Here is a 23,585-nt window from a genome sequence, read left to right on the forward strand (position 1 = left end):
GTTGAGACTGAAATTCAATTTGCTCAAATGGCTTGTTCATACGGTATATTAAATTATCAAAGTCAAACATCCATTAATTGAACATACCAGCTTCATAGACCTTGATTTCAATCCAAAATCCAGTCCATCTATTTGAGCTGTCTGATGTAAAGTTGAGCCACATTTCATTATTATCAGAAATAACTTCTTCAGGTAATGACGAGCCGGATAATTTGAATAACTGCGATGACTGGATCCCCGGATCCAACCCAGAACCGACTATGAGGAAGTCATGTCCGGATTCTAGATTAAAGGCGTGGAAGAAAGCCACTATTTGGTAGTCAACTGGTCCAGAAACAAGCCATTGTAGGTTCATATCGTTTGGATATTTATTCGGATAACTAGGTGAAACAATGGTCAAAGATTCGTCGTAGCCAAATGTGCTGACTTCACTCCCATTTACTGCATCTAAAAGATGAATGAAAGAAATTTTCAGTTTCGTTAATATTAATACATCAGATGGCTCATAAATGAAATAATTATATTTAAAAACCTTAATTTATTATGTTTATTTTCTTAAAGATCTGTAATCCTTCAGTGCGGAAGATCCTTGCAATTATACATGATAACATTAAGATGAGCAGAAGTACAGATAAATTATAAATACACACAATAAATTCTTATAATAGACATGATAGATGTAATTATTAATGACTTTCCAATTTTATCAGCGCTAGCATTAATTAATTTATTCAAATAACTCATGAACATTCCGGGATATTAAATGAATAATCCGTCAAGTGGCATATTTTTTTTCTAATAAATTGGTTGATATGTTTTTGGCATATGCTACCAAAAATTGTTAATTCATGATATACAGGAAAATTTGAAAACTAACCTGTAAAATTATCTTGTCCAAAAACCGTGATCTCAATCCAAAATCCTTCGTCCCTGACCGTAGAATCTGAAGTAAAGTTTAGCCACATTTCATTGTTGATGGAAACTACATCTTCAGGTAGTTTAGAACCTGAACGTCTTATCAGCTCTGATGACTGATCACTGGCATCTAGACCCCAACCAATACTAAGGACGTCATGGCGTAATTCCAGGTCGAAGGCGTAAAACTTGGCTACAACCTGAAAATCTTCTGGTCCAGACACAAGCCAGATCATAGCAGCATCGTTTGGATACTTGTCAGGGTAATTTGGTGATACGATGGTCAATGATTCACCAAACCCGAAGAAACTGACTTCATTGTTTGTGAAATTATCTATTTGAAAAGAAAGATGGAGACTTAGTTTTCATAAATCCACAAGTTCGGATCCAATAACAAACAATTTGTTTGTAAAGGAACACATTTCATCAAGTATTTGCTTCAGTGTTGTCATTGCCACTTAACTATGTATTCATTTGTATTCACTTTTTATCTTATACTAGTTGAATCAAAAGAACCCGGGATTGAACTTGAATAATTTCGTCAATATAAAACTAAAATCTGTCACGTCAACCTTCTGTGGAAAGAAAATGTGGGGTGTACTGTATAATATTACCTGTGATGTTGGAGGGACCAAACACCATGATTTCTATCCAGAATCCTTTTCTTGCGACTGAGCTATCTGATGTGAAATTAAGCCACATCTCATTGTTGCTTGAGACTACTTCTTCAGGAAAACTGGAACCTGACAGTTTCACAAGTAATGAAGTACGGTCGCTTGGATCAAGACCTGAACCGATTAATAAGTAATCGTTTTTGTGTTCAAGCTCAAAGGAATGAATAATGGCCACTATTCTGGATTCTTCTGGGCCAGATACAAGCCATTGCATTTGTGCTCCATTGGTATAGTTATCAGGAAAATTTGGGGAGACCACTGTCAAGGATTCGCCAATACCAAATACACTGATTTCAGTTTCGTCTTCCTGAACTTCGTCATCTGAAAAAAAGATGAAAAAATATGAATTTCTTTGTTTTCTTTTTTTTAAGTCGGCAATGATTTGAGTTCTTTGAGTTCAGGATGAAATATGCTCTAGATCCATGAAATAAATTGTTCCTAAAACCGACATTAACCCAGCCATAAAAGAGACTTACCTTCACACCAGAGTAGTCAATAGGCTGTTCAACCTTATGCTCACCTCAAAGCCAGACATAGGTGTGAGATACTGTCATCGGAGACATGCTATTTGCACATGTTGCAGCTTTCAAATCCTCTAAAACGCAGGAACTGAATACTCCGACGGAGATTTTCGGTGATCTACAAGGTCTTTTCCCCTATTAGTCTGAATAAGACGAAAATATGACAGGGCCAGCTATCGCTTTTCATTGGTGAATAAAAGCTTGAAGCTGCAACTTAGTTTTGGTAAAGATCGCATACTTTTGGTAAACTATCTGCAACAACCTCTTCTCCCTCGATACATCACTCGTCAAGACATGCATAAAAACGCTCTCACTTAGCCACAACCGTCTCGGATAACGCTAAATTCTTGACGAAGACTAATAAAGGATTTATGTGTCCTCTGTACTCTGCTCTGTGCTAAACAAGATAAAATATAGAACGCCCATCTCATGGAATGACAAGATGCCAAACACACAGACGAGTCTATCTCATGCCGGTCTTCCAAGCAGGTTTATCTTCCTCAGACAACGTAGACTCCGCTGGATTAGCCATGCACACTGTATGAAGAATGACATGACTCCTAAAGACTTTATAACATCAAATTGTTCCTAAAACACCTTGCAACCGGCAAGAGAGAGATGTGATAAAAAAGGGTACGTATGCTGTGAGGGCCCTTTCATGCAGATTCACAATCGTTAATTGTAACTCTGTCATTATATTAATTTTGACTTGCTGTTGAGCCTCGCTATCATGGTCGTTGCCATCATGACAAAGCTACAATAGTTGTAACCATTTAGACTACGTTAATGTACCGGAATGGCCACTTGAGAAAATTCCCACTGACCGCTAAAGTTGGCCAAGTATTTAAGACGTTGGAAGACCAAAAGAAGAGTGCAGCTGAAAAAAGGCGAGCCCGCAAAAAAAGTTCCCACTTGCACAACATACGGACAACCAAAAATAAAGACTTTATAGTACAGGGAGTGAATTAAGGGAATTTGAGGGTGAAATTATATGCTCGCGATGAGCCATGGCCAGAGCCATTTCCCATAGCCATGATGCCTTGTATGATTATTACAAGTAGTCCCTATATAATGATACATGGAAAATTGTAAAATGACCATTGAAGTTGTCTTGTCATAAAACATATCTTAATTCACATTTTCCGTACCCGAGAGTGAAAACTGAAGTAAAGTATAGCCAGATTTCATTATTAATGGAAATTACATTTACAGATCGATGAGATCATGAAGGTTGTACAAGCTTTGACTAGTGGCATCAAGATCTGAACAATGCTTTACAAAGTCACAGCACGATTCAGAGGGGGGGGGGGGGGTTAGTCCCCAAATTTCTTTGAATAGTAATAGTCATCTGATTGTGATTTCCTACATGATCAGCACCCCTTTACTGCCATGCCTTCTTAATTCCACGTCGATTTGGTAAAACTATGACACAATTAACCTGAACGTCTTTTTTATAAGGAAAAAAACTAGGTCATGACTTTATCTCATAATAATTCACTCAGTCTTGCCCCTACACTTGAGGATTTCTTTGTTTACGTTGAAAAGTTTACAAAATTCCAGTTTGCTCTTCTTCAGATCACATAGATACACTCACACAACACCCACCCACACATTCCACACGTGCGCATACCCTCACATGTATAGACCTTAAACCTTAACCTGGTTTGGCGAAACAATCCATTCTTTATTTCTTTTGTTCAGTTAAGACATGTCCGTGATCATAATCATGATACTATTTAAGATACTACTAAGAAACTATTCCATAGCATTTGCTTACCTTCATTATCTGGAATGGAAGTTTCTGATGGAAATGAGCAGATGGGGATATGTGGAAGAGAGAGTGATAAATAGAAATGTCGAAAGCATTAGGCTTACTTAATACAAACAAGTGGAATGCCTCTGGCCGTCTCACCTGCATCACGCGATTCAATATAGCAGCAGTGCTGATTTTGAAAACTACTATAACTCGCACAAGATGTTCAGTGATACTTGGATACTCTTATTTCCACGTTTTATGAACTAGACCAATACACTATAGAGATATGATGGCAATTCAACAAATACCCCCAACGTGGCCAAAGTTCTTTGACCTTACATGACCTTTGACCTTGATCATGTGACCTGAAACTCGCACAGGATGTTCAGTGATACTTGATTACTATTATGTCCAAGTTTTATGAACTAGACCAACACACTTTCAAATTTATGGCTGTAATTCAACAAATACCCCAATTTGGCCAAAGTTCATTGACCCTAAATGACCTTTGACCTTGATCATGTGACCTGAAACTTGCACAGGATGTTCAGTAATACTTGATTACTATTATGTCCAAGTTTCATGAATCAGATCCATAAACTTTCAAAGTTATGATGGTAATTCAACAGATACCCCCAATTCGGCCAAAGTTCATTGACCCTAAATGACCTTTGACCTTGGTCATGTGACGTGAAACTCATGCAGGATGTTCAGTGATACTTGATTGACCTTATGTATAAGTTTCATGAACTAGGTCCATATATTTTCTAAGTTATGATGACATTTCAAAAACTTAACCTTAGGTTAAGATTTTGATGTTGATTCCCCCTACATGGTCTAAGTTCATTGACCCTAAATGACCTTTGACCTTAGTCATGTGACATGAAACTCAGGCAGGATGTTCAGTAATACTTGATTAACCTTATGGCCAAGTTTCATGAACTAGGTCCATATACTTTCTAAGTTATGCTGTCATTTCAAAAACTTAACCTCAGGTTAAGATTTGGTGTTGACGCCGCCGCCGCCGCCGTCGCCGTCGGAAAAGCGGCGCCTATAGTCTCACTCTGCTATGCAGGTGAGACAAAAAGTAATTCATCACGCGTGGTATACTGCATATTAGAAAGCAATTTTGAAACGTATTTTGACACTGATTGATATTTAATTTTGATAAGAAAGTAAATTTCAATATCTTCTCAAATTTGTTTCTAAAGACTCTAGTCTCACTAAAAGCTGAAGTAGCAGTCAATGGTGATCGATGCAAGGTCTCACCTTAAAAAATGTGTTCTTTAACATATTAGGATGTTATTCTGATTGATTGATTGATTTTATTCGTCAAGAATATCACAGGAGATTACAATGAAATTGAGGAAATACCTTGACAGGATAGCCCATGAAAGCCGAAAGGCTTATTTGCAATGGGGTCCTATAGTTAGTATAAAACATTAACATATTGTAACAAAAAAATATAAACTACGACAAGTACTGGAATATTGGGGGAAAAAAATACATACAAACATATCCATCAGTCATATAATTTGCAAACATCTGAAGCAAACAATAATCTTCCTAATATGTGAAACAAGATTATATTTTAACATACCCTAATGTATACATTATCTACAATACTAGAAACCAACTGTACAAAATGTGTTATTTTACTGGTAATGCTGTTCTCGGGCAGCTTCCAGTTTTAGGTGATTTTTTAATGCACTCTTAAATTGACAAAAAAATTTAACGGCTTTTATTTTGGTTCCATGACAATTGCTCCGCCGACAATTGCTACGCAAAATCCGACAACTGCTCCGCCGACAATTGCTCCGGACAGTTGCTCCGCCGACAGTTGCTCCGTCGACACTTGCTCCGCCGATATGTGCTCCGTCGATACTTGCTCCGCCGATATTTGCTCCGCCGATATTTGCTCCGCCGACATCTGCTCCGCCGACATCTGCTCCGCCGTAAATTGCTCCGCAGACAATTGCTCCGCCGATAATTGCTCCGCCGACATCTGCTCCGATTATACGACAATTGCTCCGCCGAAAATTGCTCCGATTATACAACAATTGCTCCGCGACAATTGCTCCGCCGATATTTGCTCCGCCGACATCTGCTCCGATTATACGACAATTGCTCCGCCGATAATTGCTCCGCCGACATCTGCTCCGCCGTAAATTGCTCCGATAATGCGACAATTATTTATTTTTTTTTTTATTCGTACTTTCATACGCATTACAATTTTAGCACAGGCTGAAGGCGTCATTTTACCATGGAGCATAGCTCCATGAATTTACAAAGTAAACTTAAACTATGCTTGCATGATATATTAAATGTCATATACACAGGGGCCGCGGAACGGTTTTCAAAGTGAGGGCTGAGTCAAAAGTGGGGGCAGTCCATGCTAAAAATCACAATCATATGGTAATTCTTACGTTTTTTGTACACGGCTTTGGAAAATTGGGGGGCCCCCCCCCCCCCCAAAACGTCCCAAAAAAGAAAAAAAAAGAAGGGAAAAAAGAGAGGAGAAAAGGAAAAGCGAAGGGAGGAAAGGGAAGAAAGGTAGCTTTGTTGGTTTTTCTTTTTATTCTTTATTTTTTCTCAAAAGAGAAACTCTTTCACTCTTGCTCTAAATTTATATGAATTTTGCTTCCGCGCTGCGCGCGGTTAGATGACAATATTGCAGTTCTCCTTTGTATCCCCTCACCCTTTCTCTAACCCTGTTTTTACACCTCAGCTATGTGTGTTTTTTGCCAGTTAAAGTTCAAATGTATACATTAGGGCGTGGAATTAGACATGTTTTATAGCTCCATGGAATTAGAGTAAGGTTAGTCTGAAGTATATGAAGTTATCTTTTTTTTTTATTGATCGGGCAACTTCTGGTCGGGTCGACTCCGGGCGGGTAAAATCTTTATATCAATTTCTGCCGTCACCTCCATATAGGCAACTTCTCCCGCATTTCAGCTCATTACTAAACAACCATAATTTGGGGGCAAACAGGTACCTATTTAAAAAGAGGAAAGTATACAATTCGTGTCGTATTAAATAAAAAAAAGTACAATATTTTTTAATCAAATTCTATTAAACTTCATTTCCCTGCACATTCATCTCCTGTCCTGTTTTGCGCCCTCAGTTTGAAATTTTTAATGACACCTAAGTTTCTTTATCATTCAAAATGAAGCGCTTCAGGATAATAGTCAAAGAAATCATCTTTTCTTATACAATTTAAATAAATCACAGAAGTTTCAACTTTTTGCGCACTATTTTCCTCGTAATGAAGTTCAATAATCTTAGAAAATCAATTGAATTAGAGCCGATGAGGTATTAGAGATATCTGCATTTGATGAAACGTCCGCCCTTTGAAATTTCAGTTTCATTGCTCAGGGCAGGGAGGATTATCTTCCTCCCGGCATATACCCTTCTCCTCCTCTGTTTTGCGAGTTAAATATATAATTGTTTGAAATCAAATCTGATCTTTCTAAGGGACGCATTAATTTTAACTTAGAGAACCCTTATCTTGGGACCCTTTTTTATTTGGAAAAAAACTTGATAAAATGCTTTAGCTTCCGCGCCTCGCGCGGGGTAATTATTATTTTAATTTCTTCCATTTTATCCCTTTTTTGTGCGTTCACAATCACTTTTGAAAAAAAGGTTCAAAATCAAAATATAGTCAACTGAATTGGAGCTAGCTGATATAGGTACTAGAGACAAGAGAGACGGCTCCTTTTCATTTTAATTCATGAAACACCGAAAGCTTCGCGCTTCGCAAGGGAGGGGGAAACTCCCCCTCCCTGCACCCACCCCCTAGGGAGCGCACTTCGCGCGCTCTGTAAGTGTTGGCACGCTTCGGGTGCATGTACCGCCCCCTCCAAAATAAAATCCTGGCTACGCGGTTGGGGGGGGGGAGCATTTTGTATGTTTTATTACGTGCCTGGCGATTAAAATGAAGAAAAAAAACGCGTTTTCATGTAATTATTATAACCATATAGCTCCATGTTATAACAGTAGAAACAAATTATACATACCCCATTCTTAGCGTCAAAATTGCTCAGACTGGCGAAATATGCTCCGAAGTGGAGACATTTGCTCCAGGTGAAATTCAACGGTATACCCCACCTTATTTTGTCGAAAACCTGTACTGTAGTCACGCAAAATGTTTACTGTCGGCAAATTTTGTGCCATACAAACATGACCAAGCCATTCAGTAAGTAAAAATTAATATTCAATAAAATACCAACTTGTGAAAGGCTACATGTCGTGTCACCTTCTCGGCACACCCCTCCACTCTGGTTTCCATATCCTCTCGTACACACAGTGCTCTCAGTCTGGTCTCCACATCCACATCATGTCATACACACCGTAGGTTTTTAGATTATGATAATACTGTATATAATAGTGAGTTGCTTTTTTGTTTTATGTTGATCATGATTGTTTTCTTCACTGATAGAAAAAGGATAATTATTTTTTTTTAATAATCCAAAAATAAAATCCATATGTTCTGTTTTATATAGTTATTAGTCAAGGTTACTTTAGTTCGCATTAGTTCTCATTGTTTATACGTTCTAATTCTTATGCATTATACCGATTGATATTGTACTTTAAATTTGACTATGTATTGTTACTTTGATTTTGTTGTGCTTTGTGAACGGAAAATGAATAAATCTTAATCTAAATCTAAATATGGTCCGCCAATAGTCGAATTATATTCATTATGATGTTATAATGTAAGTAACAATTTGTTGTTGATGGGGGATATAATTTTACACGTAGTTTCAAAAAATAAAAAAAATCAATCAAACAAGATTTTCTTCTATAAATGATATACCTTCATGTGTATATGGCCGCCTATGTATTTTCCAAGAATGAACTATATGAAAAGAAAACGTGTGTTCATGTACTTATTATCATTATCATTGTACCACCATTATCATCATCAGCATCATTATCAGCATCTTCATCATCACCATCATTATCATTGTCGTCGTCGTTTTGCTTATGCGGAAATCAAACAAAAATGATTGTGAAAAGGGTTATGGAGGGAAAGAGAAAGAGAGAGAGAGAGAAAGAGGGGGAGTGAGTGAGAGCTTGAGGAAAAAGGGAGGTGTATGACTTATTATTTCTGAATATCGCGATTACTGTTTATTCACGGGATTGAAATAGAAGGATAAACTTAACAAGTTCTTGTCATTATAATTTTTTATTTGATTTACTGATCAGAACATGAGATAAATGAAATCATGAACTCATGAAATTTATTAACGTTTTCCAACCAAAACTACACTTTAATGACTGCAAACACCTTCATTTTCACACACTCGCAACTATGGACACAGTATACATGTAATTGAGAGTAGTGTCATTTTCAAAACCTTTCTTAGCTGCAAGGAATACTGAATCTCATTTCCACAATGTGCATCTGAATGCACAATGCCTGTGTTTCTATATATAACATGTACCCAAATTACCCAATTTAAAGAACACATGTTAAGATCTAATGAATCAGCAAAATAATCCACATTCTATCATGATCAGCAGGCATAACAGCCTATATACTCTTCAATACTTCAATTACAGTTTGTCGAAAGAAATAACACAAAGAAAAATAAATATATAGAATTGTAACTCTGGTAAATATATCCAAAATATTAAATTAACGCATCGTGCTCTCATTTCTTTTACGAGATATCCCCCCCCCCCCCCGAGATATGCTTCATGTTTACAATTAAAAAAAGGCGTATAAATGTCCCCTTTCCACGTCAATAACAGCTCGTGCTTTGTGCTCGCATTATAAATTCAGTGAGATGCGTATTGGGTTTCATGAATTTGTAACTATATTATTGCTGGTATATATATTATTGTCTTTTAAAAATAACATTATTTGTTTAGACGTAATGAGAGAGATACATACATATATTCATTTATTATGATATATTTATATTGTCGCTTTGCACAGAATAGAACAAAAATACAGCTGAAGTCTAGTTTTATAGTAACTCACCAGTAGCGTAATGAGCCAACAACAAAAAATGGAGGGGGCGAGACAAGGATGACATTTATTTTCCTTTCCTTTATTCTTTTTTTTCATTGGTAGGGAGAATGGGGGGATCCGTGACCCCTAGCACGCCCCTCCACCATCTGTACGCCAGTGATGATCATACTTTCGTTTGAAACAAATTGAAGGAAAAAAAGTGCAAGGGTAGATAAGGCCGAAGACGTAAATAAAAATTATTGATACAAATATTAATAATTATAATACTGATAAATATACAATAAATCAAGCGGTCACCAATAAAAATAAACAACGTGAAAGAACAAAACGAGAAAGAGAGAGAGAGAGCCCGCGCGAATGTATGGTGTATAAGTTGCTGGAAAGCAGAAGAGATATTGTGTCCAGCACCCCCCCCCCAAATTCTCTCCCCGCTCAAGACCGGAGTGAAACCAATGATAATAATATATGAACAAAAATCCAGATTCACAATTTCAATGGGGAGTGTGTCATTCCCCTTCTCCGTTACAATTTGTCAAGTGGCAGCGGCAGGGAGAACAATTTGTTTTGTTTTTTAAGCAGAAAGCTGTGATGATAGGGGGAGAATAAAATAAATAAAACATTAACGAATAACAAGAACAAAACAACGACAAAACAATTTGTATCAGGATGAATTTCTTATCATTTAACATAGACCAACTTGGAGAAATAAGATGTTCATGCAATTGTCGTATAATCGGAGCAGATGTCGGCGGAGCAAATATCAACGGAGCAATTGTCGCGGAGCAATTGTCGTATAATCGGAGCAATTTTCGGCGGAGCAAATATCGGCGGAGCAATTGTCGTATAATCGGAGCAATTTTCGGCGGAGCAAATATCGGCGGAGCAATTGTCGCAGAGCAATTGTCGTATAATCGGAGCAGATGTCGGCGGAGCAATTATCGGCGGAGCAATTGTCGGCGGAGCAATTTTCGGCGGAGCAATTGTCGTATAATCGGAGCAGATGTCGGCGGAGCAATTATCGGCGGAGCAATTGTCGGCGGAGCAATTTTCGGCGGAGCAGATGTCGGCGGAGCACATGTCGGCGGAGCAAATATCGGCGGAGCAAATATCGGCGGAGCAAGTGTCGACGGAGCACATATCGGCGGAGCAAGTGTCGACGGAGCAACTGTCGGCGGAGCAATTGTCCGGAGCAATTGTCGGCGGAGCAACTGTCTTATTTTGCGTAGCAATTGTCGGCGGAGCAGATGTCGGCGGAGCAATTGTCGGGTCACCTTTATTTTATCAGGAAGAGCATTCCAAGATTGGATGCCATTAAAATAAAAAGTGTTTCCAATATGTCCTTCACGTTTTGGTAATACGAAATTAAAATTACTATTTCGAGTATCGTACCCATGGATATTTGATACCCGGGTGAAATTATTTGCTATATAATGATCTAATTTATCCGAATAGAATATTTTATGCACGTGGCGTAATACTAATTGTTGTGACCTGTGATCTACATGAAGCAATCCTGCCTTTTCAAGTTCATTATATCCGACATGTGCTCTTGGTCCTAAAACATTTATATATCTCACAATTTTATTTTGAATTATTCTTAGCTTTTTCTTATCCGTAACACCCAGACTACCGTACCAAGCCGCATTAGCATAGTCGAATAAACATTGTATTAAAGCAAAGCATAAAATACGTCTAGACTTCATATTCAAACAGGTTTGATATCTATACAAAAATTTCAAGCGTGAATTTGCCTTTTTGGCGATTGAGTCTACCAAACCCGTCCATGATAGGTTACTTGTTAAATTAAATTCCAAATATCTTACTGAATCTTTTCTTTCAATTACCTGATTATTATATGAAACCTTGAAATCGTGTGTATATCTTAACTTTCGTTTCGAACAAAATAAAATGCTTTCCGTTTTCCCAACGTGTAAACTAAGCTTGTTGTCAGACATCCATTCGATGCAATTAGCCAAATCTGCACTAAGTTTTTTATCAATTATCTTGGGATTTGTATCTGAATATAGCAAGACACTATCATCAGCATATAAAATTAATTTAGATTCGTTAATACAAGTACACATATCATTGATGTAAGACATAAAAAGAATGGGGCCTAAAATGCTTCCTTGAGGGACTCCGCATTTAATAGGCAGTGAATCAGAAAGAACCGTCTGCATGGTAACTACCTGATGACGGTTAGATAAATATGATCTAAACCATGTCACACATGCAGAGTCTAAACCCATCACTTCTAATTTTTTTTAAAGTATGCTATGATTTACAGTATCAAAGGCTTTTTGTAAGTCTAGGAGAACCATTCCAACCATGCGCCCATGTGAAATTTCATTCCTGATAAAATCTGTTAAATGTATTAAACAAGTTTCAGTGGAATATCCGTTACGAAAGCCGGACTGAAATTTATATATTAGCTTGGTTTCTTGGAAGTATTTCTCCACTTGAGCATGAACAGATTTTTCCAAAATCTTCGACACTACACTTAATACACTTATTGGCCTATAATTACTAACGTCAGTTTTATCTTTCTTTTTATGTAGCGGGGTAACTTTTGCGAATTTCATATCATTAGGAAAGGTAGAAGACATAAGAGATAAATTAATAACATAATTCAAAGGTTTGTACAAATTTCTTGCCCCATCTTTAACAAATCTTGCAGGTATCATATCTAAACCAGTACTTTTTGATATTTTCAACCTATTTAGTTCATCTAAAACAAATTTTTCTGTAACGGGGGAAAAATGAAAACTACCTTTTGAAATACCCTTTTCTTCATAAAACTTTTGAAATTGGTCACTTTCTGCATGAAATTTTGTTGTATTTACTGGTAATTTACAAACTAACTTGTCGGCCACAGTTGTATAATAACGATTAAACTCATTTGTAGCAATTATAGCCTTATCGTGACTTAATTCACCTTGCACATTAATAACCGTTTTTTTATCAGATTTCCCTTTACTTTTTAGACCTAAACCTTTCAAATTCTTCCACAATTTTCTAGAGTCATTTTTGTTTTCTTCGATTTGTTCTTGAAAGTATTCGGTTTTGGCACTTCTTACCTTCCTTTGAACTAAATTCCTTAAAACTTTATATTTCCTTTCAAGGTCTAAATTGCCAATATTCCTTTTCATATTTTTGTAAGCTACATTTCTCTCTTTAATTAAAACAATAATTTCATGGTTCATCCATTTTTCAGTTGATTGCTTAATTCTTACCTCTTTCAGAGGTGCGCTCATATCTATAATTGACAAGAATATAGATTCAAAATTTGCCCAAGCCATATTTACATCTTTACATTCAGTTACCTTGGACCAGTCTGATCGGGATAAATTTAAGTTGAAATTATCTACATTATAACCTTTTAAGCTCCTGATGGACACAGTTCTGTGGTGCCCAAATACGGGCCTGACAATCTTTCTTGAACAATAAATCAATAAATGATCACTTATACCTAGGTCAATAACACCACTTTGACTAATATGCTCTTCTTTACTACATAATATGTGATCTATCAGGGAGGAAGATGTCTGAGTTGTACGTGTGGGCAGCTTTACAAGTTGGCTTAAACCACTTAGATTAAGTAAATTCTCATATTTCTTGGATAAAGGAGACTTTTTCGAAAGGCAAATATTCATGTCCCCCAACACAATAATCTCATCATCTTTTTTAAATTTTTCTAAAGTGTCAGAGAGTGATTCAATTAAATTATTATCTTTAGGGGGTCTGTAAAGAGCACCAAGTGTAATGGGCTTTGTACGAGGCAATAGAATATTGATCCATAATGATTCAATATTTCTTGGAGTCAAGTCTTCTCTTATTATTCTCGAATCGATGTATCAAACAGTGAAGCAAATTGTTCATCACATAGTTCTCTTAGACATTCAATAGAACAATTAGATTGTATTAGAGGCAGAACAAAAATTACATGCACCCTCAAAACATTGCCAAATGATACGGGAAGTTAGCCGGGAAGTTAGTTATTTTCAAACGATTCAGAGGATTCAAAGAGCTTGGGTAAATAAAAAGCAATATAGCTTTTTGTAGTTCCCTCCCGATTGTTCCCTGCATTTTGAAATATCACTGTATTGGTTGAATTCTGATTAATTCCTGCCAACTAAAACTCAAACAAGGGGAGGGTTCCTTAACGAAGTTCAACATTGTGAATAGAAACCTCACCTTCGTATCCCATGGTATCCTTAATCCACTCTGTGTATTTTGAAATCCTGGCATAAACTCCTGGGTAATTTGGCTCAGCACATCCGATCCCCCAACTCGTAGATCCTACCAGATGCCAACGACCATCAGAACCCTGACAAGTTAACGGTCCTCCACTGTCGCCCTGTTTTTATGGAAAATATTTGTTAAAAAGGCTAAGGACTACGAGTGGAAAACAGTGAATATATATTTACCTTCTTTCAGAAAAAACGAAAAACTTTCTACTAGTATTAGAACAAGAAAATTATATAATACGTCAGCATTTACATTTTCAAATCAAATTTATTTTGTCTGAGAACATCTTGATTATTTTCATTCTCACATGACAACATTAAAAAGCACAAAAATAGTGAATAAAAAACAATGGCAAAAACAACTATGCGTCAGGGGACATGATAGAATGAACTGTGCCTTCCTTCTCAGTCTCCATGGTTTTGTCTTAAAATAGTTACTAAAAATGAATCTGAAGAGCAAAAGGCTATTCATGTTGAAATAAAACAGGGAAGAACAGGAAAGACTCACCCCATCAACATCCAAAAATAAACAAAAATACTAATGATTTTTGGTCACTTAATATTCTGCAACCTCAAGTAATTCGAACCATCAACAAAACATTACGAAAAATATTCTATGACGAATCATGTATTTTACTTCTGGCCAATTGAACAGCAGCGCTTGTAACAGAATCACTGTGTAATACGTATCAGAATGTCAGTCCACAAAAAGAAATATTGAGAATAGAAAAGTCTTACCTGACAAGAATCTACACCGCCTTCAATGTAACCAGCACATAATTCTGCTTCTTCTACAATACTGTACTGACTGTAAAGAGAACTACAGGTGTTGTCGCTAATAAGCTGAACAAGTGCCTTTTGAAGGTCGTTTGAAACTGAACCAGCTGAAGAAAAAAAACAGAAAAGGAAAAGTATTGAGAGAATTAATTGCACTTGAAATAACTTTTCATTTCAATAAACCTTTTTTCTCACGTTTTAGCCTTTAGATAGACTTAATTGGCCAGTAAACTGAAACTCTATAGAATTTGATATCATAACGATATTTTGAACAAATGCATCCCCATGAAACACAGATATTAATTTCTTATATTGTACAGTAAATTATGTTACCTCCAAAGTACGTGGTTCCCCATCCTGCAATCCAACATCGACTGTACGCCATCGTCTCGTTTTGTAGAGTAGCTAAGCAAGCTGGTCTTACATAGTCAGTGAATTCTACAGGCCCGTTAAGATGAATTAGTGCGATATCATTTGATAATCCATTGATAGCGCCGTAATTTGGATGCATGATGACGTCGTCAGCACCTCTCACCTCTTTATGCTCATGGTTATCAGACAAATGGCGAATTCCGAGGGTAATGGTGAAATCACTGGCTACCATTCCTTCTCTGTAGTTTAAGAACAAAAATGACATACATTCACGGTGGTGGTCGAGTATATTATGAATGCGAGTTACACAGGTCTACCATGTGATGACTGTTGATAGAGTCCGTTATGAGAGTGAGACCTAGGATCCGATCACAGATATCGGAATGCATTTGGGATGGATGAGAAAGAAGGTACAGAAAGATATATATAAAGTCCTGGGACATGCCGATGAATTACTAGCAGATGGCAATCTATGCCCTGTCGACTTTAGCTGGTTACAAAGTGCACAGGCCATGCTGGGATAAGAAAACAGTAATGGCCAGAGATCACGGGAGGAGTTCAGCAGGGATGTGCAATGTCACCACACATGTTCCCATGGACCACTGAGGTGGTAATGTAGAAAATATGATATATTGATATGTATTAGAGTCCATTGATTAGAATGTAATATAATTGAGAAATGAAGTAAATAGCAACACGACACTACAATTAACCAGACCAACATACAGACATAGGTGGGAAGTCATGATCATTAAAGCCTAAGAGAGGGACCACAGTAACTGATTCAAAAGTGACTTATCCTCAGAATTAAACAGAGGCGCCTAAAGAAAATAACCGTTAATTATTCAACTAATCGTAGAGAAGGTACATATCATAAAGGCCTACCTGAAAATTTTCCCTCAGTAAAGTCTGTAACAAACAGTCTCATAGTGTTCAATGTGAGAAATATCAGATCTTTAAACGTATTACAATTGGTGTTCAGAATATAAACCAATCAAGATATGCAGATGGCACTTGGAGGAGTGCGGCAAAGCTGTGTCATCTCTCAAGACCTGCTCATGTGGAAAATTACCAAGAAAGTAATGCGGGAAAATTCAGAAATTGATATGTTTTACAGTCAGTTGAATATAATGAAATATGAGTGGGGAATGCAAGTGTATTCGTAGTCATCGGGTATGTTGGAAAGAATCAGATGATTTTTGAAGGTTTGCATGGTGGTTTGGACAATCGTGGAAGTGGAGCACCTGCTATTTCTCTTTTCGCCGACTCAAGCCAGCCTTCTGTCACCTCTCGGCTTTCCACTCCTGGTTTACAGTCCTTTTAAGAACTACACTCATTTCGAAAAGAATACTGTACTTTTAAACCTCGACTTTCTTGCCTTTCCCATTTACGTGCATTTCTATCCACTTTTCTTATCTCAGTACCTCAAAGGACTTTACACATGGTGTAACGTAAACTACTTCCGTGATTGGTTAAAAAGAATGTTTTGATTTGGTACAGAGATAACAAAATGACGAAAAAGAGGGTTTCAGCTCCCTCAGATGGAAGAACTTACGAAGAGCTAGGTGGGTCTTGAATGGGATACCAGATACTGACATAATAAAAAAAAATGAATGAAGAATTATTTTGCTGAAAAAAACATAAGATTAGAGTGTACATACCTCCAAATGAATCGAGAGGAAGGGGAGAATAGTACATCCAAATGGTACATTAATTAATGCAACACGACACATATTTCAACTGTGATTTCTCCTCAGAATTAAACAGAGACGGGTACAGAAAATTACCATTCCTTATTCATATAATCGTAGAGAAGGTACGTATCATATAGTCCTACTTGAAAATATTCCCTCCGTCAAGACTCTAACAAACATCCTCATAGTGCTTGGAATTCATATAACTAAAGAAAAACATGAAGGCAATAAATCATCCCCACATCCATCGTGTCCACCAATCTACCTTCTTATGGAAAATGAATGTGTGCATTCAAATATTCAAGATTCAAGTCACGAATAATATTTTAGGTCAGGAAATCTTTGAGTTGAACCACGCTGAAACGCAACGTGAGATGGTCAATGTGTTCGTTGAAATCAAAGTTAATAAACCGTTACTAGGTACCGCTGCACAGGTTTATTACCCTACTCTACCAAATAAATCACCGGCGAATACTTACGCGCAGTGAGCTGCAGTCAAGATCCATTGGTTACTAATCAACGTACCACCACAAAAGTAACCTCCCATTTGAACAGTAGCGATCCAAGGGAATTCCCCTAGATCAGCATCAACTCCTCCAACTATTCTAGAGTTGTAATCATCAATAGCTGGACGGGTACCGCATGTAGCTTCATTCGTTAAATCTGTAGTATAATAAGAAAAATTAAAATGCCTCAATATAGCTGGACAAAGAAGGCCTTATAACTGCTGGAGGTAGTGATTTCAAACACGTCTTCATCTGAAGTGAAAGTACTTATTCAAGCAAAACATTTTCTTCTTACCTCCTTCTCCGCCATTACAGTAGGTCTCTTCAACATTCCCTTCATCACTTAATTGGTTGCAATCAATGGGCCAGTCTTTATCCATCAATATGGTGTAAGATACTCGACATGCATCTGTGACTTCCTCACAGAGTGCCTTACAAGGGCGTCTTGAAGGACCTCCATGGGGACAGTCAGCAAAAAGCATACCACACAAAAGAAGCAGAAAGTCTTCATGACATTCTTCCACGATGGTTGTTTCTTCGAGCAAACTGATTGCAGTATCACGGTCTTGGGCTGATGGGTTTGGGAAGTAAGTCCGATCGTAGGAGAGTACTGCTTCACATCGTGAGAAATTGATATCACTGCATTGGGCTGTACAAAGATAAGAGAATCATTATGCGATCTTCTTTTACGTTTTTCTATGAAAATTCGGCATATGATACAATGTTCTTCTGTTCTTCCGTTTACAAGATGATTCATGTTCTTGTGGGAAGACTAAGATGAAAGACCGATGAAAGAAATCGATATTGCTGTATTACGAAGTACATTGGAATTAACAACAAGTGGTATTGTAAATAAACCAGTGAGTGTCATTGTTCAACTTACGACATAAATCTTCGTCGGAAAAGTCGGCACAATCATTTTCACCATTGCATACATTATCGGATTCCAAACACGTCCCATCTCCGCAAGTGAAGTAACATTCATCGGTAGAATCATCTGATGTGAAATATGAATTGGTAAACATTGGTAAATCCAATAAGATATGAAAATTTTCCAACAGAATCATTGTTCATTTGGTTAATTGACGATTTGTTTGGCTAAAGCACACCATTAACTGCTTCTCAGAAGTGTTTTATAGTGCATTAATATTCAAAGAAGTTTAAAGGTATCTTAATGGTAATCAAGAAAATCAGAAATCCTTTTATGTCGGTTTTATATTGGACAGAAAAAAAATCAATGTTCCGATGAATATCCTACTCTTCAAAATATTTGTGAAAGAGTAAAGTAAAAAAAAAATACTGAAATATCATTATTACTTTTTTACTACAAATTATAATCTATGACTACAACGATAAATGTTTCCATTTATTGTCTCAACTTACGACATGAATTTTCGTCGGATGAGTCTGCACAGTCATTTACACCATTGCATACATCATCAGATTCCAAACAGGTCCCGTCTCCGCAAGTGAAGTAACATTCATCAGCAGGATTATCTATCATGAAATACAATAAAATGCTCATTGTATAAAATGAGGGCCTTTTTCTTTTACTCGAAACATTCCCCTTTTCCTTCTTAGATCTTTATAAGGTATCAAAACTGGGTGACTTTCACCCCTTTCGAAATGTTCTAAGTTTAGAAAATTAAGGAGTACACGTTTTTTATACTTAGTTTTACCATAGACATAAGTAATTACACTTCACACTTTGCAAGTTTAAATAGCGCAATTATGACCACGCTAGTTCAATCCACGTCAATCCAAAGTTTTCCCTTATTTTCTTTTTCTATCGTGCTTTGTATAAAGTCTTGTTAGCTGTATAATAAATGCTTATGATTTTAAGTTATGCTAGTAACATTATAAAACATTTCTCGTCTTTATTTATACTGTAGAAATGCATCACGAAGACATCTTTCTTAGTAACGCTCCTCCTTTTTCAACTTCTTCTTTTTATACATCGACTGATTTTTTTTATATCCCATTTCTCTCTTTTTTCATTTTTCTTGATTGTTCCGATTTAGAATGTTCAATATATGTGACTGTGACATATACCGCAATTAATTCAGTCAAAGAGAATACTTTGTTTTTCATTATTGTCAAAACCTTCGAGATTATTTACATTGACCTAAAGGATTTTTACGCAAATCTGGTCTACCGTCCTTATACTTGACTTTCTCAGATTCAATGTATTATAAAAGTGTTGGTAAATGTCCTATTACCTATTTATACCAGTTTACTAGAAGAAAGAAATTTATATATCATATCCCATGAGTAAACTATATAATAAACGGCAAAATCACAATGAAAACTTAGGGCTAACAGATATTTTGCAATAATTGCTGAAGTCGGGTTTATTGCTCTTCATTATTGTAAAGCACTTTAGACTTCTGATAATGAGCAGGAGTAATTACTGCACATTTGAAATTATTTGTAATGATGAATGTACATTTGTTTCACTTTCATCTTATAGCTTACGGTAACAGTTTTAATGACACCCCCCACCCTCATCCATTTACAGAAAATGTTGAACCTGTGGTCGACACTAAAATATATTTTCTTTGTAATCTTTGAATTGCAGCTATTGAATATTGTAAACATTTAGCTACGCACTTAGCCCTTTATAAATCATGAATCACATCAGAAAACCGTTTCTTCCCAAAGGAACAAATTGCTGCGACAATGATGAAGGCTAAGGAGGCCAGGAGCAGTGGCTAATAAAATGTATTTTCTTCTCTCCATTGTAATCAAGAACCGACAACCTTACCCTCAAAACCCATGGTATCCATGATCCAGTCAGTGTACTGTGAAATCCTGGCATAAACTCCTGGGTAATTTGGCTCAGCACACCCGACACCCCAACTCGTAGATCCTACCAGATGCCAGCGACCATCAGAACCCTGACAAGTTAACGGTCCTCCACTGTCGCCCTGTTTTTATGGAAAATATTTGTTAAAAAGGCTAAGGACTATGAGTGGAAAAAAAATGAATATACATTTACCTTGTTTCAGAAAAAAACGAAAAACTTCTAGTTTTGGAACAAAAAAATTATATAATACATCAGCATCTCCATTTTCAAATCAAAATTTTATTTTGTCTGAGAAAATCTTTATTATCCTGATATCCACATGACAACTATTAGAAAGCACAAAAAGTGTGAATAAAAAAGTCAATTAATAAAAACAACTATGCGTCAGGGGAAATGATAGATCCCTCAGTCTTTATGGTTTTATCTCTATAGAGTCACTGAAACGAAAGTCTGAAGAGCAAAATGATAAAGTAGAGTAAAGTAATAAGGAAGGGAAGAACAGGAAAGACTCATCCCATCATTAGCATCCAAGATTAAAAGTATAAAATAAAACAATATTTTTCATTACTTTATGCTCTGCTAACCTCAAGCAATTCGAAGCTTTAACGAAACATTGTGAAAGATATTCCAATATTTCTTATTGTGGAATGACATTCTGATATATTACACATTGGTTCTGTTAGAAACCCTGCTGGCCAATTGAACAGCAGGGTTCGTAACAGAACCAATGTCTAATGCACATCAGAATGTCATTCTACAATAAGAAATATTGATAATAAAAAGTCTTACCTGACAAGAATCTACACCGCCTTCAATGTAACCAGCGCATAATTCTGCTTCTTCTACAATATTGTACTGACTGTACAGAGAACTACAGGTGTTGTCGCTAATAAGATGAACAAGTGCCTTTTGAAGGTCGTATGAAACTGAACCAGCTGAAAAAAAACAGAAAAGGAAAAGGATTTAAAGAATCACTTGCATTTGAATTAATATGGTGAAGTTCATTTTTAATCATACAACAATTTTTTTCTCTTTTCAGCCTTTAGAAGGCAAATTAATGAGTTGGGAAAAAGAAAACCTATAAAATGTTTAATCATAACTGTATGTCGAACAAATGCAGCCCGATGAAACACATTAGAAATTCATTTGCTATAATTACGTTACCTCCAAAGTACGTCGTTCCCCATCCTGCGATCCAACATCGACTGTACGCCATCGTCTCGTTTTGAAGAGTAGCTAGACAAGCTGGTCTTACATAATCAGTGAATTCAACAGGTTCGGATAGATGAAGAAGTGCAATATCATTTGCTATTCCATTAATAGCGCCGTAATTTGGATGCATGATGACGTCGTCAGCACCTCTCACCTCCTTATGCTCATGGTTATCAGACAAATGGCGAATTCCGAGGGTGATGGTGAAATCACTGGCTACCATTCCTTCTCTGTAGTTTAAGAATAAAAATGGCATACATTTACGGTGGTGTTCGAGTATGAATATGAATGCGAGTTACACAGGTCTACCATGTGACGGCTGTTGATAGAGTCCCTTATTAACAAGAGGGCAAGACCTAGGATCCGATTACGTATATCGGAACGCATTTGGGATGAATAAGATGACTTAAAGGTGCAAAAAGATATATAGTTGTGGTTCCAAACGAATAATCAGGTTCCGAGTCCACACACCCCTTGTCAACCCTAAACTAGCTTCTAGTAGTGGTAGATGGATGTATACATCAGTCAAATATCAAATATTGGCAAAATTCAAGTCACGAATAGTATAAGGTCAGGAAATATTTGAGTTAAACCACGCTGAAACGCAAGGTAAAATTGAAAAGGTGGTAATTGAAATTAAAGTTAATGAACCATTACTTGGTACCGCTGCACAGGTTTATTACCCTACAATACCAGAAAACCACAGGGAAATACTTACGCGCAGTGAGCTGCAGTCAAGACCCATTGGTTACTAATCAACGTACCACCACAAAAGAAACCTCCCATTTGAACAGTAGCAATCCAAGGGAATTCCCCTAGATCAGCATCAACTCCTCCAACTATTCTAGAGTGGTAATCATCAACAGCGGGTCGGGTACCACATGTAGCTTCATTCGTTAAATCTGTAAAACAATTAAAAAAGTCAATGTCTTAATATAGTTGATAGACGACGTAATCAATGCAGCTGGAGGTCATGATTTCAAACACGCTTCATTTGAAGTGAAAGTACTTAATTAAGCATGACACTTTCTACTTACCCCCTTCTCCGCCATTACAGTATGTCTCTTCAACATTCCCTTCATCACTTAATTGATTGCAATCAATGGGCCAGTCTTTATCCATCAATATGGTGTAAGATACTCGACATGCATCTGTGACTTCCTCACAGAGTGCCTTACAAGGGCGTCTTGAAGGACCTCCATGGGGACAGTCAGCAAAAAGCATACCACAGAAGAGAAGCAGAAAGTCTTCATGGCATTCTTCCATGATGCTCGTTCCTTCAATCAAACTGATTGCAGTATCACGGTCTTGGGCTGATGGGTTTGGGAAGTAAGTCCGATCGTAGGAGAGTACTGCTTCACAGGTTGAATATTGAAGATCGCTACACTCAGCTACACATGAAAGAGAGAACGGTGGAAAGTTAAACAACAGCAGATGCTTCAATCAACATAATATCCAAAATGAATTTGAGCATTATGGTGGGACGATATTCTTCAGGAACAGCCTGATATTAATTACCCAACATTTCTGGATACGATCTGGGATCTATTGCCTTTCATTATGAAAAATAATGGTAGCAACAGCAATTTTAGATTATTTAATATTCATACTTACGGCATAAATCTTCGTCAGAGAAATCCGAGCAGTCGTTTTCACCATTACATACATCATCAGATTTCAAACAGGTCCCATCTCCGCACATGAAGTCACAGTCATCAGTAGGATTACCTTTCGTGAAAATGGAATATCAATGAACGGAATTATATCTATACAAATTTTGAATTACAAATACCAGTAATAAGATATCAGAAGTACATATAGCGTTTTAGCCATACATTAAAAACACGTATTTTGGTCTGCATCAATTGCCTGTGCAGTACTAGAGCGTATCCCTAGAATAGCCGAAATCCATAAATATCCCGTAGGCTCCTGTAAAAATTTGGCTATTGAATATGAGAGCTTTTATGACACCTAGATAGATCCTTGTCATTTGATTGGTTGTTTGATATCGATCATTCAGCCCATTTTACAATAACGTCATCAACCGTGCAATTTTGGATCCATACGATTTTGTCCATTGCACGCGCGCACTGAGACTGCAGGCACTATTTATGTAGTAAAACCA

At 36.9% G+C, this 23,585-nt stretch overlaps 2 protein-coding genes across 6 annotated transcripts in view; both read right to left on the bottom strand.

Annotated features, from left to right (window-relative positions):
- The window catches only part of LOC135153396 (uncharacterized), a 35,178-nt gene extending 31,243 nt beyond the window's left edge, over positions 1-3,935 (bottom strand). The window contains exons 1-4 of one of the 2 annotated variants that reach the window (XM_064095915.1): positions 3,888-3,935; positions 1,530-1,910; positions 878-1,249; positions 88-447 (exon numbers count right to left, since the gene is read on the bottom strand). In XM_064095915.1, coding sequence (XP_063951985.1) covers positions 88-447; positions 878-1,249; positions 1,530-1,803 — 1,006 coding nt within the window. In that variant the 5' untranslated portion in view covers positions 1,804-1,910; positions 3,888-3,935. Of the gene's footprint in view, positions 1-87; positions 448-877; positions 1,250-1,529; positions 1,911-3,887 lie in introns of those variants that run through there. The other variant, XM_064095914.1, reaches the window with a different exon arrangement.
- Positions 3,936-11,295: 7,360 nt separating this feature from the next.
- The window catches only part of LOC129255053 (uncharacterized), a 70,709-nt gene continuing 58,419 nt past the window's right edge, over positions 11,296-23,585 (bottom strand). For 3 of the 4 annotated variants that reach the window (XM_064095918.1, XM_064095917.1, XM_064095916.1), the window contains 13 exons: positions 23,075-23,188; positions 22,498-22,851; positions 22,179-22,362; positions 21,413-21,690; positions 21,038-21,183; positions 20,207-20,369; positions 18,826-18,939; positions 18,326-18,439; positions 17,738-18,091; positions 17,416-17,599; positions 15,204-15,481; positions 14,832-14,977; positions 11,296-14,203 (listed from right to left, as the gene is read on the bottom strand). In XM_064095918.1, the coding sequence (XP_063951988.1) occupies positions 14,006-14,203; positions 14,832-14,977; positions 15,204-15,481; positions 17,416-17,599; positions 17,738-18,091; positions 18,326-18,439; positions 18,826-18,939; positions 20,207-20,369; positions 21,038-21,183; positions 21,413-21,690; positions 22,179-22,362; positions 22,498-22,851; positions 23,075-23,188 (2,627 nt within the window). In that variant the 3' untranslated portion in view covers positions 11,296-14,005. The remainder of the gene's footprint in view (positions 14,204-14,831; positions 14,978-15,203; positions 15,482-17,415; positions 17,600-17,737; positions 18,092-18,325; positions 18,440-18,825; positions 18,940-20,206; positions 20,370-21,037; positions 21,184-21,412; positions 21,691-22,178; positions 22,363-22,497; positions 22,852-23,074; positions 23,189-23,585) is intronic. The other variant, XM_064095919.1, reaches the window with a different exon arrangement.

The sequence above is a fragment of the Lytechinus pictus genome, chromosome 1 (genome assembly GCF_037042905.1).
Source record: "Lytechinus pictus isolate F3 Inbred chromosome 1, Lp3.0, whole genome shotgun sequence".
NCBI lineage: Eukaryota > Metazoa > Echinodermata > Echinoidea > Temnopleuroida > Toxopneustidae > Lytechinus > Lytechinus pictus.